General features: G+C 38.3%; 1 protein-coding gene across 1 annotated transcript in view; it reads right to left on the reverse strand.

Annotated features, from left to right (window-relative positions):
* Window positions 1-16,249, reverse strand: part of PDE5A (phosphodiesterase 5A) — a 34,057-nt gene extending 17,808 nt beyond the window's left edge. Inside the window, exons 1-7 of the mRNA XM_054392274.1 lie at window positions 15,656-16,249; window positions 14,657-14,746; window positions 7,117-7,188; window positions 5,485-5,574; window positions 4,214-4,351; window positions 3,758-3,825; window positions 1,585-1,693 (exon numbers count right to left, since the gene is read on the reverse strand). Coding sequence (XP_054248249.1) covers window positions 1,585-1,693; window positions 3,758-3,825; window positions 4,214-4,351; window positions 5,485-5,574; window positions 7,117-7,188; window positions 14,657-14,746; window positions 15,656-16,234 — 1,146 coding nt within the window. The 5' untranslated portion in view covers window positions 16,235-16,249. The remainder of the gene's footprint in view (window positions 1-1,584; window positions 1,694-3,757; window positions 3,826-4,213; window positions 4,352-5,484; window positions 5,575-7,116; window positions 7,189-14,656; window positions 14,747-15,655) is intronic.
* Window positions 16,250-16,567: the final 318 nt, after the last annotated feature.

Consider the following 16,567-nt stretch of genomic DNA (forward strand, 5'->3'; position numbering starts at 1 on the left):
ACTCTTTGTTGGTTCAGGGAAGAACTCCTACACATGACTGCTGAAGCTTGGCATTTGTCCTTACAAGTGCCCTGAAGCTGAGGCAGGCAATAGCACAGCTCTTACAGACTAGGTAGCTGAGGCCACCAAAGCATTTGTAAAGCACAAAGTTATTTCAATAAGGTGAGTGAACATGCTATTGAATGTCCTCCAAAGAGGCAAGCCAGGGTTTCTAGGGCACTGGGTACACTTGGGATTTCCCTCATGTCAGGGTTCATCAGATTTCAAAACATTTAGCTTGCAGCTCTGCCTTAAGATTTCTCCTACACAGTGGTGATGTGGCAACTATGTGTTGAAAAACGTTATCTAAAAATCCTTCTAGTAGTACTATATTTTCTTTTTATTACTTTTGTTCACATGCATAAGGTATAAGTCATCTAGATTCCAGGGAAAAAAATCATCTAGATTCCAGGGGTCATCTAGATTCCAGGGAACTCTAACCCTACTGGCAAAGTGACAGACCTGTTTCAGATAAGCAGTTGTTTAGATGACTCTCAAGGTATTCACTTTATTTTAAAATGTCTTCAAAATAATCACTGTTCAAATAGTATCTGTCCAATTCTGTTTGCACTTTCACCCCTGCAGTTAAGATAACTTTGGGCCCTGTACTGCAAAATGGTGAGCTTCAATTCCTGTGTTGCTCAATCTTCATTGAAACTCAATCCAAAACATCCATAAAACTTGCTCAGAGAAAAAGAGAAGCAACACAGCTTCCCACCAACAACCTGTCCTTTCTGGAACTGTCTACTTACTGGAACAATCACACTGAACACTTCTGACATTTTCAATGTGCATCTCAGAACAGAGTTTGGTAAAAGCCTCTGTGCTGGTCATAACTCTCCTCCCTTTTTTATTACCCTCTCCCTGAGCGTCTCTAGCTAGCAAGCTTAAATACAGTAAGAGCAGACATCTTTCTAATTTCTGCATTGAGAGAATAATACAGAACTGCAAGTTTGCTTTTTGTTGATGATTTTGAAGGCCATCCAGCTTTAATCTGAGTCTTGCCAAGTGACCTTCCCTCCTACCTCTCCAGTATCTGTGTTCAGTAGTACACCATACCACAAGCTCCACTTAACGAAGCGTGAAGCAAAATCTTCCAAAGAAAGGTGAAGTTGTACCTTCTCCAAAACAGCAAAGAACTTGCATCTATAACATCAACATTTGCTAGAACAAGAAGGGAAAGGAGAGCCTAAAAGGGAAGGAATTTCTGAGAACTTCCCAACACTTGCAGTACACTACCAAGTATTACTGTGAAAACCTCCTACTGATCTTCACTTCAGTGTTTTCCACAGACCACACTGCCAGCTCTCCACTAATAGGGATAAATCCCTCCTATGGTTCGCTCTGTTAGTATTTCACCTTTTCTTCACAGCTAATGAATTTTATCAAGCAAATGTATCTTCCTTTGTGTTTGCATAATTCTAACTGCTGTGGCCATTACATTAATAGAAATAATAAGGGGAAAACAAAAGAAAAAAAGGTTGAAAGGTAAACAGGGAAATGTTTTCCATTTCTGAATTTAAAATCTAAGCTCATTTTACTTACTGTCCAGGGAAATCTCCTGTCCTTGCAGACATCTGGGATGTTGAGAGGCTCCATCGTATTCTTGACATACTGAGCGTACATATAATTGATTTTGTTTGTATCATAGTCCCTGAAGGATACAGCAGCGTTATTATGTGCTTAGTATGAAAATGGGACATTTTGTTATGCAAAGCAGGCAATTGGCATATCTTTCCTGTTTGATACACATACATAATAGAGCTGAGTTCAAATTCTGTATCATGATCCAGCTGTCATCACAAAATAGCAGAGTGGATTGACATTCAATGATGGTAACACCAAACTTAATAAATAAATCAGTGCAGTTTATACAGATGACAGATAAACAACTGGGTTCATATTGAAACAAACTTCTTGAAAACAAACTCCATTCACAAATCTGACACCCTTGAAAAATCAATACTGGGTGAAATTCACATATTCTTTAAAAGGAGTGTAGCAGATAACATTGGTGAATTCTCTTCTTTTAAGTCTTCAAATTTGTTCTAAAAGTAAAGGCTGGATCAGTTGCCTGGGGATTCTGTTACTGGAATAGAACTGTTTATTCCAAATCGGGATGTAAAGTATCTTTACGGAATCAATCATCTACACTTTTTTTTTTTCCACAATGTATTTAATTAAGGTGTTTCAATTCTCCTGGACACTTTGCCTGGTTTGGAGGAGGACATGTAACCCCAGTTCTATCAAGCTCCTGTGGTTTCCCTTTGACATTTGAGTATAGTTGTCCTTCTGGTCTAAGGACATTCACAGTGCTGGAGGAAGGAAATTATTCTTGCATTATTTTACAAGCTTGGTTACACAAGGCAATGCCCCACAGTTCTGAAAACCAGTCAGATTTGGGGTTTGATTGAGAGTCCTTGATTACATAATAAGCCTGAAATTTAATTATGTAAAGTGATACTTCCCACCTAATCCATGTCATTCTATTTCTGCTATTCCCCAAAACTATGTCCTTCAAACACAGCAGAATTCTAACTCCAATGGTTGACTCATAGGACAGTCCCTGGCATAAAATTGTGCTGTCTCATGAACAAGATTCAGATACACAATTAGGCCACCAAGAGTCCTTCCTTACCAGTTATAAGAAATAATTTACTGATGGCCCATGCAAGCAGTAAATTACGTTTTGAGTCAATTAACTAGTAACCAGGAAAGGAATAATGAATAAGAAGGGGCAATTCTTGTTACCATTCCCACAGTAAGAAAAGGAGGTGAACAGGAACTTTCTCTGTCCCTCTGGGATCTTACTAGCCTGCTGTACCTCTGTACTGCCTGGCTGTATGTTGTCTAAAATCCTGATACAGCTTTTAGCTAACTGCCACATACTTTGGACATAATTTTCTAAGACATGGAATTAAATTTAGTATATTAAACGTTCACTGCAAAAAAAAAATCAAAGGGGTACAGAAATCTACAATTTCTCTCTGCAGACTCTGTGGTAGAGCACTTTATATGCAGCTGTGTCTCACTCTTCAGCAATATTTCAAACAACCATTTCTGATGATAGAGAAAGGTAATGGGAGACTAATTTTCACACTTCAGTATAGAAGCTCAGACTAAATTTGGAAACTATTTCATCTGGGTACTTTGATTCAACTATTTCAGTATCTTCCTCTCCCTCCCCATTGAACTTCTTAATGGTTTCTCAAAGATGATTGAAAGTTAGAACTTTAGGAATTTATTCTTTATCTAGTCAGTCAGTCATGTTCTTTGAGTCAGCTCCCCTATTACAAAAAAATGCTTAAAATCATTACAAAATGCTTAAAAGCATTACAAAATAATGCTTAAACTCATAAATAGAATCAGTATCTACTAATGTGGGTATGTCCACACCATGACAGTCATCTAGGCAGATTTCTTACAGGTTGTTTGTAGAGCAGCCCACCAGCTTACATTTTTGCTTCTCACTACTGTACATTTCCATAGGTCAGACTTGCAGTACAACTTTGTACTTAGACCTGACAAAGTGAAGAGATCAGGCCCTACTTCCCTATTGTGTTCAGTCTGACCTTTCTTCGTGTGTCTATGTACATTTCAGGGCAAAACCTGCTCTGTCGAAACAGCAGTAATACTGCCGTGGAAATAAGGTCTTCTGTAAGCATATTGTCTTCAACATTCTCCTGGAATGAACAAAAGTTTGAATTAATTGATTTACCTCTTCAGATTTTCACCTGATTCTTCTAATTCCTCAGATTCCATGTGAAACACACTAGAAAATGAATCCTGGAATACCAAGAGGATATTTTAACATGTAAGTGTATAAGGTTGTTGTAAGTAAGAATAGTACCATTCATAAAAAGCTTGTACTTATCAAAACCTGTTTTGCAATAAAGTGTAAAAATATTTATTTTCACTTCTCATCTAGCAGCAAGTGTACAGTATCCTACCAGAAAAATATCTTTTGATACAACTTTCAAATACAATTGAAATGCCTTGATTCTCTATTGATCACTCTGAGAAGAAATGCCAGTTTACAAGCTGTGCCAAATTTATCTGTCAGCACAGAACTTCTTTTTAACTCAAAGAAATACTGTTGAGCCAGAATGAAGGGGAAGCCCCCACTGCTCCCAAGGAACAAGCACTTCTGCCTTTAGACAAACACCACACTCACAGGACAATCTTCATCCACTATGAAGATGGTACACCTCTGCACTTGCATGAAGGATATTATAGTGGCAGCTATCTTCTTAAGAATCACTTCCAAAGACTGCTGTTCTTCAAAAATCAGGCTGGCAAGATCAAGAAGCACCTGAAGAAAAGGGCTTTTATGAAATTTTGGCTAATTGTGATTTAAGCAATAATTATCATTACTACTGTCTTTGATTCTTCCCTGAATCAAAGAAGTCAACATTTATGTCTGCAACCAACTTTAAGTTTTGGCTCTTACCCAGACCGCAAGGTAACAATAAGTAACAGCCAGTTTCACACTTTTGATGGAAGAAATAAATAGCATAGTTAGCTGTCTGATGCTTTTGGCCAGAGTGACAGAATAGATTTTAACAGTTCATCAAATGAAACCTGAGAAAGCCAGACAACACACACCTATTTGTGCTTGGGAAACCTAACAGTTTCTAAAAGATCCTAATGAACTCATTTGGTGAAAACTTCAGTTAGAGACAGTCTGCTGTATTTCAAAGCTGCTGCCAAAGGACTCAACTGCTCAGATGTGCTCATATTCTATTCCTTTTATCCTCACAAGAAGCATGGAGCCAATTTAAAAACTTTAGTCAGCTTTCTACCCATTTACAAACACTGATAGTCACTTGGAAACTCAGACCTACCAGAAAATTTTTACAATAATTGCTGCCTAGTTGTTTCTCCAAAGCCTTTTCATACCATATATGGCAGACATATTCACCTGTAACAGCCCTGGCATTAATAACCCATCAGTTATAAAGATGGCTGCAAAATACAGTTACATTAATGAGAAGAAATTTCAGTTTTTCCTTACTAGAATTACAGTTAGTGACTATTTATAGTTGTGGCAGACTAGAATAATAATCTGATTAACCTCTACTGTTCTGCAGGGATAATTCTATTTGAAATTTCTGGAATGTATTCTATACCTCTGGTTGTATAAACTATTCAGTAATCCAGAGGATAACTTCAGGCAATATCAAGTATGTGGACATGGAATGAATGTTCTGACACATAGCTTTACTTTCTTCCCCAAACAGTTCACTTCTTGCAGCCCAAGCTGGAATGTGCCCAGCTACTTCTCCATGCAATTAGTTACAGCTTCATCAGAGACACACAGCATTCAGTTAGAGTAACTACAAATAGCCAAGGAATAACTACCATGTGAGAAATACCAGGAGCAGGCACTGATTACCAGCTAACCATGGTAATTTCTGTATCCTGGGACAAACCTGTTGAGCATACCTGATTGCGCCTGTTCTCAAGCAAAGACGTCTCATACAACTGAGCATTGTGAAGAACAATTCCACAAAACGCCAGATAGGCAGCAAAATCCTGAAGACAAATGGACATCAACACCTCATGAAGATAATGCCTCACAGCATCTAACCTCTATTCAAAGATAAGCTACTGCAATTTTTTGTTTTCACAGAATCACAGAATATATCTGGTTGGAAGAGACCTTAAGATCATCCAGTCCAACCTTTGACCCAGGACTGAGGGGTCAACACAAAACCATGTCCCTAAGCTGCTTAAACTTGTCCAGGGATGGTGACTCCACCACGGTTCTGGGCAGACCATTCCAATGTTTGACAACCCTTTCAGTGAAGAAATATTTTCTAATACCCAACCTAAACCTCCTGTGGTGCAGCTTGTAACCATATCTTCTAGTCCTGTCACTTCCCACCAAGAAGAGGCTGGCCCCCTCCTCACTCCAACCTCCCTTCAGGTAGCTCAGCCTCCTCTTCTCCAGTCTGAACAACCCCAGCTGCTCCTCACAGGATGTGTGCTCAAGACTCTTCATCAGCTTCATTGCCCTTCTCTGGATGTGCTCCAACGCCTTTATTTTTTTTTCCTTTGGTGAGGGGCCCAGAACTGAACACAGTACTCAAGACGTGGCCTCATCAGTGCTGAGTACAGGGGGATGGATCATCATCTCCCTGCTCGTGCTGGTCACAGTGTTTCTAATACAAGCCAGAATGCCACTGGCCTTCTTGGCCACCTGGGTACACTGCTTACTGATGTTCAGTCGACTATCAACCAATACCCCATATCTTTCTCCAAGTTGCACCTTTGAAACCATACATCCCCAAGTCTTCATTTTGAAGTATTAAGTAATCTTTACACATATTCAGGATCTTGTTTAGGTTTTTTTCTTTTTTTTCAGTTACTCATAATTTGTTTCCTTTCATTTATTTAAACTCAGAGTTTATCCTGTTAAAGTAGGATTGACAGAAAAAGCAGCTCATAGGAATCAGCTCATTTTGCAGCAATGCATATTTTACCTAGAAAAAACTAAGTGCTGAGGGTTTAATCAACTTCTTGACCCTGGTTTTTTGCTACACCAATATGAATGGGAAGTCTGGAAATGTTTGGAAAGCAACTGCAGTGTGAGAATTAGGAAATCAAGGTGCTGTCTGCTCTACTCTCTCATATATTGTTCATAATTTATCCAAAGCTTTTTCTCATCCTGTAATTGCTGTCTTGAGAGGTGATACAGTATTTAAGAAAGAATCACTACACAAATTTTAATACTCAAAGTATCTTTACTGGGGATGCCAGGAAAATGAGGACCAATTCCTAAAAAAATATGTATATTAAAAAAGTTATTAAGCTGTTTTACAATGCATTTCAGTTCAGAAATAATCCTGTGTTTCACAAATGTATGCGAGATACCATGCTGATCCAGAAATTAAACTATTTCACATTCATGTTTCCCATGGCCTCATAAAGAAAGAAATGTGCAGTATTACCAGGAAATTTTACTTCTTCAGATGTGTTTAACTTTTAGTAAGTTTAAAATTTCTGATAAGTATTAAAAGTAATAACCAATATCCATTCCCCCAGGAAAAGAGACATTTCTGTCCAGTTTTATACCTTTTCATCTTGTTCAGTGAAAGTGCCACCAATTCCAGATTTCTTATTGATTGCTTGAGCCACACCAACAACCTAGTAATTCAAAACAGAGTAATTAGATAGCTTTTAGGAGTCTGTCATTGATTTCTATTTCTAGACATATTTATAGAAGACCGTTACAAGGTTGGCCTTCAAATAACAGAACATATTTAAGCGTGTTTTTTCCTAATTTATTCATGATACAAATAATTGAGCAGGAACCTAAAATATCAAAAAAAAAAGTGACATGAATCCTGCACTTCCTTGCAGTTACACTGAGCATGTTAAATGGCTGGATCTCATCTTGTGCTAGGCTCAATAAATCTGTGCAGTAAACTCACAGGCTAGGATGTGCTAGCTCAGGTGCATCCCACCTAGCTGTGTATAATAACATGCAAAAGCATAAAGTCTATGCAAGGCTTTTGATTCTTTTCAGATTTTTTTGAATGCTTGCTTTATCAAATGATTGAAAAAGGTGTAAAGAACTTGGAGATCCAAGTAGTGTAAGACTGATGCAAGGTGTTAACAACAGCATTTTTTAATCTTGCTTTTTTTGAGATAACAATATCAGAAGGAAAACTGTGTGGCATGCATGTTTAAAAAGTTGTATGTAACTGTTAATCATTACATTTATAATTGCTAAACAGATGGAAGGCATACAGTTTTATTCTTTTAATGGAAAAGAAGACAGTTTACTATCTCTCAGCTTCACCTTCCCAAAACATTAATGTTACAAATAAGGTCATTGTTCTGCAGCATGAATCACTGCCAAATCTAGGTTCAAATATGTCTGTCTGAAATAAAGCTCAACTGTCAGCTCTGTTCCATACAACCCACTTTTTCCCACAGTCAGCCTCTCCTTTACTTCAGTGAGGAATATTTCTTATCCAGTGAGATTACTGTAACAACAATGTACAACTACCCTTATGTGCTTCTACAGCAGACTTGGAATAGCAAGCAAATCCTTCAACCAGTCACACTACTTTTGTGTTAACCTACATGTGCAGAGATTAATAGTTAGGCCTTTTCTCACAGCTCTGTCTTATGTGGATATTTATTTAATTTGTTTTACTTTTCAGTTTTGAGCCAGCATGTCCTAAGACAACTTTAATGAGGTCAAAGGCTTTTCAAGACACCCAAAAGGTGAGTACTTTCATCTTGTGTAAACACATCTCCTCCATGAAAGGGAAGTCCGTGGTGCTTTTGAAAAGCTATTAAAAAACAGTAAAAGAACCATATGAATATAGCAAAAAGGTTGTTTAGGCTCCCTTTATTAGCACTGCAGGCTTCTGATACAGTAAGACAGGCATGCGTTCCAAGAGAAATGGTAAATTTTTGATCTTTGTTAAGGTCTTTCAATAAAAAGTTTTAACTGAAGAGGAAAGGAGTAAAGAGGAGAATAAACCTACTCAAAATTCATCTCGATGATGACAAAATTTTTGTGCAGATGCAAACTCTCTTGTTTTGGTTATATTCTTAGCTTTTAATAACTTTGTGGTATGTTCCATTTTTTTCCACACAAAAAGCAGTTTTAAAAATTAAGCTGGTCCAAATTCTGGCCTCATTTATACCAGTACAAATTCCAGTGATCTTCACTAAACTCTGTAGAATGAAAAAAACCTGAGATAGATAGTATTTAGCCACTGGAGTCTTGCCGGCAACCAGTTAATTAGGAGAGGATGTAGGAAACTCAAGAGGATCTGTTCCTGTTACTAAACTAATTATGTAATTAGGGCAAAAGTAGCACTTCAGGCCATGGAGAATATATGCCAACATTTTAGAGAATACTAAGCACAGCATGAAAACCAAATTCTCATTTTTAAAATGTAGTGTAAACAAATCTGAAATAACAATAGGTCTGATCTGTGATCTCCAGCTGGGAGTTATGTTCACACCAGCATAAAAATTGAACTGAAGGTGACCAACTGTTCTGAGCTCAGCTGTACAGAAAGCTTATTCAGATAACCAGTACATTAAAACTGTGAAATCCCTGTGGCAATAAATGAGACATATTTGAGATAAGGATAATTCTCCCTAAAGCTTGGAAGAATCTCAGAAAAAATGACAGTCCACTCAAACACTTGTTCATGGAAGTACTGTTCCAGTCTAACCAAAAGGTGAGGTTTAAGTTATGTAGGCACAATATTTTGTATCTCTTAATTCTCTAACAGGCAGACACCAGGTGAACTTTTTTGAAAGTTGAATCCTGTAGTAATAAAGCAAAGATCTGTGTGTTTGTTTCCTACTATGCCTACAGAATTATCCTGTATATTCCTTGGTTACCCAAGACAAAACTAGTAGGGAAGAAAGGAATTAAAAACAGCTGTGAAAGGGGATGGCTGCTAGAAAAGCTGAAGATACTACTTAGGACTGAAGACAACCAAGACTAAAGGATAGGAAAGACTGAAATACTTAGTTTCTGCTTATAGTTTGATACCTGTGATCTTATGGTTTAATCCTTGAAGTAACCATTCAGCTGCTGAGAGGGACACACTCTTTTTGATGAGCTTTATCCCCAGTCTGACTAGGTAGGTGGGATTATAGAACAAGGTGTATCTCTAGTAGTCACACCATTCTGTACTGCCATCACCCAGGTCTGCTGTATTGAAAGCACACAATGTGTGGGTAGAAAGAAACAAACTACATAAAGGACCTTACCAGTCCAACTTTAAAGTCAGCTGGAAAAATTCCCCTTGGATCTGAAAACAAGTATTCTGATACTTTCCATTTGGATCAGGTAAGACAGGCCATGAAAACAAAAAACAGTCCCAAATGGGGGGAAAAAACCCTCCAACAATTGCTGAGTCAATATCCACATCTGTTTTGCCATATTTGAACACACTTTCCTAACTGTATTCTTGCCGGCAACACAGGTGATCTTCCAGTGCTGCTGCTTGTTCCGTAACATCTCCTCTCGATCTGTGGCAGTTATCCCATTTAATAATGCCTGATCCACATTACAAGCAGAGACTTCTTCTCATTTTCTGAGACCTTTATCTTTACTATTTTCTTGCAATAGTTGCCTCTTCCCTTTTTAGTTGGTTCTTACTTCAGCACAAAAATGTAATTAATGTAATTTTTATTAATATAATTTTTTTCACTTATTTACTTTTCTGGCACCTGAAGAAAAATTACATTAAGCTAACAAATGGTAACAGGAAGAGAGAAACTCAGCTTTTATCTGATTTTGAAGATGGGAACATACTTGAGAAGTGGTTTTAACCATACTTTACTCTCCTGTTCTTGTAGATGTTTGATTCAAGCTTATAAAGTTATCCTGCAGGGCCAGAACTGTATTTATAGACTTCCCTTATAATCAACAAAACTTTCACATCCTCTTCTCTCATTCATGCCAGCAGTAGCCTGCATGGTTTCCAGCAGTCTGGCTGCTATAACATGTCTCAACATAAGCTGAAAATCCACCCAAGAAGCAAATTACTGATTTCCATGATCCTGCAGCAGGAACTACTGGAAGCTGAGTTAGTTTGTGTAAAGTTAGCTTGGCTAGATCTACGCTATACTGCAGTGACTGTGATGTATTATACCCAACGTGGCCACTGCGGGAGGAAGTAACTTAGCAGGCTAACGGTAGCATGCCTGCTGACATTTTGCACAAGAAAATTCAACAGGATATTTTCAAAGGCTGTTGTCAAAAGATTAGCACCCCTCATTTGCTAGGAAGAGCTTCCCAGTGACAGGAGATACGGTGAAGTAAACAGCAAACTAAACAATGAAGAGTGAGCATTGCCAGAATAAAACATTTCCGTGGGTGATTAGTAGGAAGTTTAGTCTTACACACTGAGAGCCTGGGATATAGGTCCCACTTAATTCAGCTAGAACTTCCCAGATGTAGAAAATCCTACAGATTTTAGTAAAAGTTAAACAGAATTTCATGAAAATTATTCTGAAGACCTGACAGAAAAAAATGCAGATACAACAAAAAACTGTCACAGAATCACAGAATGTTAGGGTTTGGAAGGGACCTCGAAAAATTGTCTAATCCAAACCCCCTGCCAGAGCAGGTCCACCTGTATCAGGTCATTCCTGTTGATGTTCTACAGCAGCTGTGATGACTGTGCATCAGAGACCAAGCATACCATCCATTCTACAGATAATCCAAACCAATGTTTTGTATCAGCTCTGGATAAATTCCCAAGTTCATTTAAGCTAAGGACTTCCGTTTTTTATTCAGTTATGACAAATTTTGTTCAAATGAATGTTCACAAATGTCTGCAAAACCAGACAGAGAAATTGAGGTAATAATTATTTGCAAGAACTTCTGCAGACTTCTGTCTGGATTTCTGAATCCAAGACCAATCAAAACAGAAGAAAGTGCTACTGCATTTACTGACTTCATTACATAAGCTCTAGAGAGCAAATCAGTACTATTTGAAGCTTCTGAAAAATTAAAAGGCTTAAGGACACACCAGGAATGAAAAGCTGCTTTTTGAGATGCACAATGTTCAACTGCAACAACCTTCAGTCTTCTGCCAGTAGTGGTGAGGCCCTGATTTCTGTATGAGCACTGGAGCACTGAAATGGTTGGCATTAATAGCTGGAGCTGTGGCCAGCAATGCCAGTTTCCTCTTGCAAAAGAAATAACCATGGTAACTCTGTGGTACAGGCTGGCTAAACCTAACTTTTCCTTGCTGGCTTTTGTACTACTGAGGATGAAAGGTCAGATGATTACATGATCTGACTTAGAACCATTTTGGTTTTCCTTTTAAGTAGAATACAATTGAGTCTACCCAGGGCCTTTCTTCCTCCTTGTTTTCAGTGATGATGATCAGCAAATAATACAGCCTTGCATGCCAGAAAACATCACGTGGCAAGTCTTTTGTCATATGATGGAAAAGATTTGTTTTGTTATTAGAGATTGTGGAGTAGGATCTTACAGATCTTAGAACTTGGTTCAGAGCCCCTGAAGTCAGATGCAAAGCTCAGTCAATTTGTATTTGTAACTTTTCATGGGAAAAGGAGAACTTTTCATAAAGCTATCACTATACAAGCCTCTGTGATCTGATCTTTAAGGACATAATCAGCAGAATTTCTGCATCTGAAGTGCAGTGTTTCCATGGAATTTCTGTCAACAAGAATAGGTTGAGTAGGGGACTGAGAAAAGTTCTTTTACTGTTAAGTATTTGTACAGAGGTAAAGTTCTCTTAATGTGCTGCTTTTTTCTCACTGTTACTAGATCCTGGATCCTGGGTCCTTTTTATGAGCTCCCCTGTGAATCAAAGAGTTTTCTTCTTTTCATCAACGGATTTTCTTATTAGCTGTTATTTTTAAGTGAGACTTTGGGTTTTTTGCCTCATGGAAATATAGGCAAATGTGAAAAACATCTACCGGAAAAAATCTCCATTCTTCAGGAGGCCCAGAAGATTTAATAATCAGCATGAGATTTTCTTCCTCTCAATTACTGACTCTTCTGGTTTTTTAAAAAAATAGTACTAATGCTAAACAAACAAACAGTATTTTCTCAGTATTTTCAGATGTCTTCCAGACAGTCTTTTGACTGTGGTGGGTGACATCCTGGGCCAGGACAGCATTCACTAGCCTCAGTATTGGTAGAGGGCTTCAACGATACTGGAGTTTTTTTTAATTATTTATTTTTTAGCAGGAAGGAGCCAGTATTCTGGGTTTGCTGTTTGGGGTGTTTTAAATAAAAAGCAGCAGAATGCAAATGGAAAATTAGGACTGAATCACTGACTCCAACATCTGTCCAAGAACATGTCAGCCATGTGTTATGGTGAGAAGGAAAAAAGCCTTCTGGTAGAGACTTTAAAATCAGGGGGGGAAGGTGCTATTCTTTCCTGTAAGAAATCTGATAGTTCATCCCCTTCAAATTATTACATGAATAGAGTATAACACTATCCTCAAACTTCAAGTTGGCTGAACTTCTCAAAATAAACAAATTCCTGCTTCATTTCCACTTGCTGATGCACTTAGGAGTAGGAGGCTGGCTGAAGATACGGCCAATTGCAGGTTTATTCAGCCTGTAAGTCATGGAGTATTGGCCCAACAAACTACAGCTCTTATTTCTTCCCCCACCGACCATCAGGACCTGGTGAGAAATAAAGCACTTTCACGCTCCCTGGCAAGCAAGATTTTGTAATTAATTTCTAATCCAAATTACATAGACCACAGCAACTTTTCCATTCAAGAAAAAGAAAAATGGGATGGTTTGGGTGAAATTTAAAGCCTGACATGGACCACTGGTCCCTGACAGCTCTTTGCACAAACATCTGCTTTGCTCATCAGCTGGCCCAGGGCCAGCAGTGGCTGCTGCTGGTTAGAAAAGGGAAGACATTTAAGTGAGAGAGGGAGCAGTAGAGGAGCAAGTGCTGTCCTTGGAAGAACTGAGGAAAAATTTTTAAGCCAAAATTAGCAGTATATGAAGAAAAGAAATCCAGCTGATCATCTGGGTCAGCTGGAGAAAGATTCAATAAAGAAGTTTAATCAATTTATTTAATGAAAAAACAGAAAAGTTCAGTGCAATAAGAGTCAAGGTGACACATTTAGTGAGCAGTAAAAGATGGAAGACCAAGAAAAAGAAGGTATGATGTCTTTAGACCAGTCTTGGCAGCATTTCTTTTTGGAGTTTGAGCTCTCTGGAAGCAAACTATAAATACTCTGGATAAATAAAGGAATTACAGAAGAGAAAATTTTAAAGGTCTGTATAGAGAGCCTTACACTTTGTGAGTATTTTTAAAACTGGTGATGTGGCTGAAGGCTACATTCAGGATCAATAAACCCCAAACTTAGTTTACTTACTCCTAAGTAAAACAGTGGACCTCACTTTTTTTCCTTTCATTGGCTTTACTGAATTCACTGTTAGACTACTCAGTGCAAGAAGACATTGTTAGTCCATAGTAAGAATTCTCCCTACTGCAGCAGCATCAGAAAGGAAGAGAGAACTTCTGTGAGAAGTGCCATGGATGGAAAAAATGCACAAGAGTTCAATCAGCAGATTCACATTGTCTGAAATTAGCAGTGGTTTAAGTTACATGATTTGTGGATGACTTTTCTGAATCACAGCAACACTGTGTGTTTTTCAGTGCCTGCTGTTAAACACCTGTTTCTTAATTTATTACTTAAAAACTGAGTTACTAGCACATAACAAACAGCCTTTCGGACACCAGTTTGTGTCCCCTGAAGAAAATAATGTGGATACAACGTAAGCTGAGGTACAGAAACCCTTAACTGCAATCTGAGTATACAGCAACTGGTAAGTGTGCAGAGAACTTCAATGCTGACATACTTTGTACAAGAACCAGGAAACAGCACTTCTAGAGTTAAATACATATATTCTACTTCTGCATCTGGGATTAAATTCTTCTTGACAGTTCCCATTGACTTACATTACTGAACTAGGTAAGATAAACTTAGAGTCCAAGCAAACATAAGCAATCTTTTTAAAGAAGAGATGGTCTTATACTGTAAGCTAATGACTGTCAGCTAATAAAGCATCAGCACAGCTGGAAACAGTATTACATGAAGTGATCCCAATGCTGTTACTTGCCTCTTCTCTATGATTCTTTATTGGCATGCAGAGAATACTCTGAGTCTTGTACCCTGTGATCTGGTCAACTTCTGCATTGAATCTTGGATCCTGATACAAGAAAAAAAACACAGTTATTTGACCACTTGCCTAAAGACTAGATCTTAGCAAATAATTAGATATTTTCTGAGGTAGCAAACAAGTGTTTGTTGAAAATGAAACCATACTGATCTTTTTTGCTTCTGAAAAAAATCTGCTGAGTAATGTTGCCTTATTTTGTAAACATGCTCAGATTAACTGAGAGCTGATCAACCAGAAGAGGTAATTTTCAGCTCTGGATGCCTTTATTGAGTTAATTAATCAGTTAAGTATTTCATCAAAATTTCCATCACCCCTAAATTCAGAGGGCAAAATCAACATATCCAAAAAGCCTGGAATGAAGAGATGTTAAGCTCAGCTGTAAAACATATTGTCCCAGTGCTGGTTCTCTTCTGTTTGTCATCTGGCATTGCATTAAATAATGCAAATCACAGAGTATCATTTCATTTGGGAGACAGCTGTACAGCTCACACCCTCATCCTGTTCGTGTTCATTCAGCTCCTACTCTGTGCCTTGCATATGTTAAAATTCTCCAAAGTCATAGGAGTCCACTTTTGCAGACAATTATACTTCTGCACCAAAATGAACAATATTGTGAATATAATTGTGTCCAAAGCCAGGAATGCAAATATTGGTGTGCACATAGCTGGAGACAACAGGCTGGTATCTGACTGCTAATATCAAACTTAGGTAATTTATTTGGATGTTAGCATTCCTCTAGCATTAGTCATAGTTCCATGTTTCTGCATATGCATGTATCTATAATACTTTTATTATAACCAGAATCACGGTATTGGGTTTGCATCTTGACTGGTTTAAGCCAATACAGCTACAAATACATACACTAAAATGGCAATATTCAACAGCTGATACAATATGACTTTTATCAAGAATTGGTGAAGATAAATTTTCATGGTTTACCTCATATGCATTCTTGATGTTCAGAGGCTGGCCTATAGCTGCTACATGACCCACAATGCCCTTGTTCCACTCTAGCCGAATGCAGTTGTTGGAAGCTTCTTCCAGGGTGGAGCCTTCTGCCACATCAAACAGCCTGCTTACAAGAAACTTCTCATTAGAGCTGTCCTCACAGACCAAGAACAGGGAATAGCGATCGGCTGCTATGAGCTCATGGATATGCAGGAAAATCTTATGGCAAAGTGCTGTGACATCTAAGTGACTAGAAATATCTTTCACAAGTTCCAATAGTCTTGAGCACTGATCCCCTACACTGGTCTCAATCCTTGGAGATTGCAGAGGCATCTGTTCCTTCTTTTCAGAGCCAGAGAGGAAGCTCACTGCTCCTACTGAGTCCTTGACAAAAATAGGCCTTAAAGGTCTGTCAAATTCAGAAGCAGAGATTTTCCTTGCTGGTGTCCCAGAGTTGGTGGTCTCACCACAGGCAGGCTGGTGACAAGCACAGGATTCGCTCTGGGACTTGGTTCCCTCTTTGCAGACTGGGATGGTATGAACTCTCTCAGCAAACCATGCATTAACCATTTCTCTGTAAAACAAAAAATAAAAATACAGTGACTGATGTAAGTTAAAACTCCTCAGGAATGAACATGTTTGAAGCAGACACTGCCAAACCTTTACATACAGTGGGCTGAGTGCAGCTCTAGTGCTCCTCTGTGTCAATATTCAATTTCACACAGCACTTGGACTAGATTAAGCAGTAATGTTTTATGCACCATAAAAAGGAAGCCATTTCTACCTAAAGGAAATACCTGAACAGGGCAGTGGAAGGCTGCTTATGCTGTGGCTTTCAGAATATAGATCGGAAGTTTATGCTGTAATTTTGTGCTTGAAAAAGTCTGGTCTTTTCCACTCTAA

The sequence above is a fragment of the Indicator indicator genome, chromosome 25, assembly GCF_027791375.1.
Source record: "Indicator indicator isolate 239-I01 chromosome 25, UM_Iind_1.1, whole genome shotgun sequence".
Lineage (NCBI taxonomy): Eukaryota > Metazoa > Chordata > Aves > Piciformes > Indicatoridae > Indicator > Indicator indicator.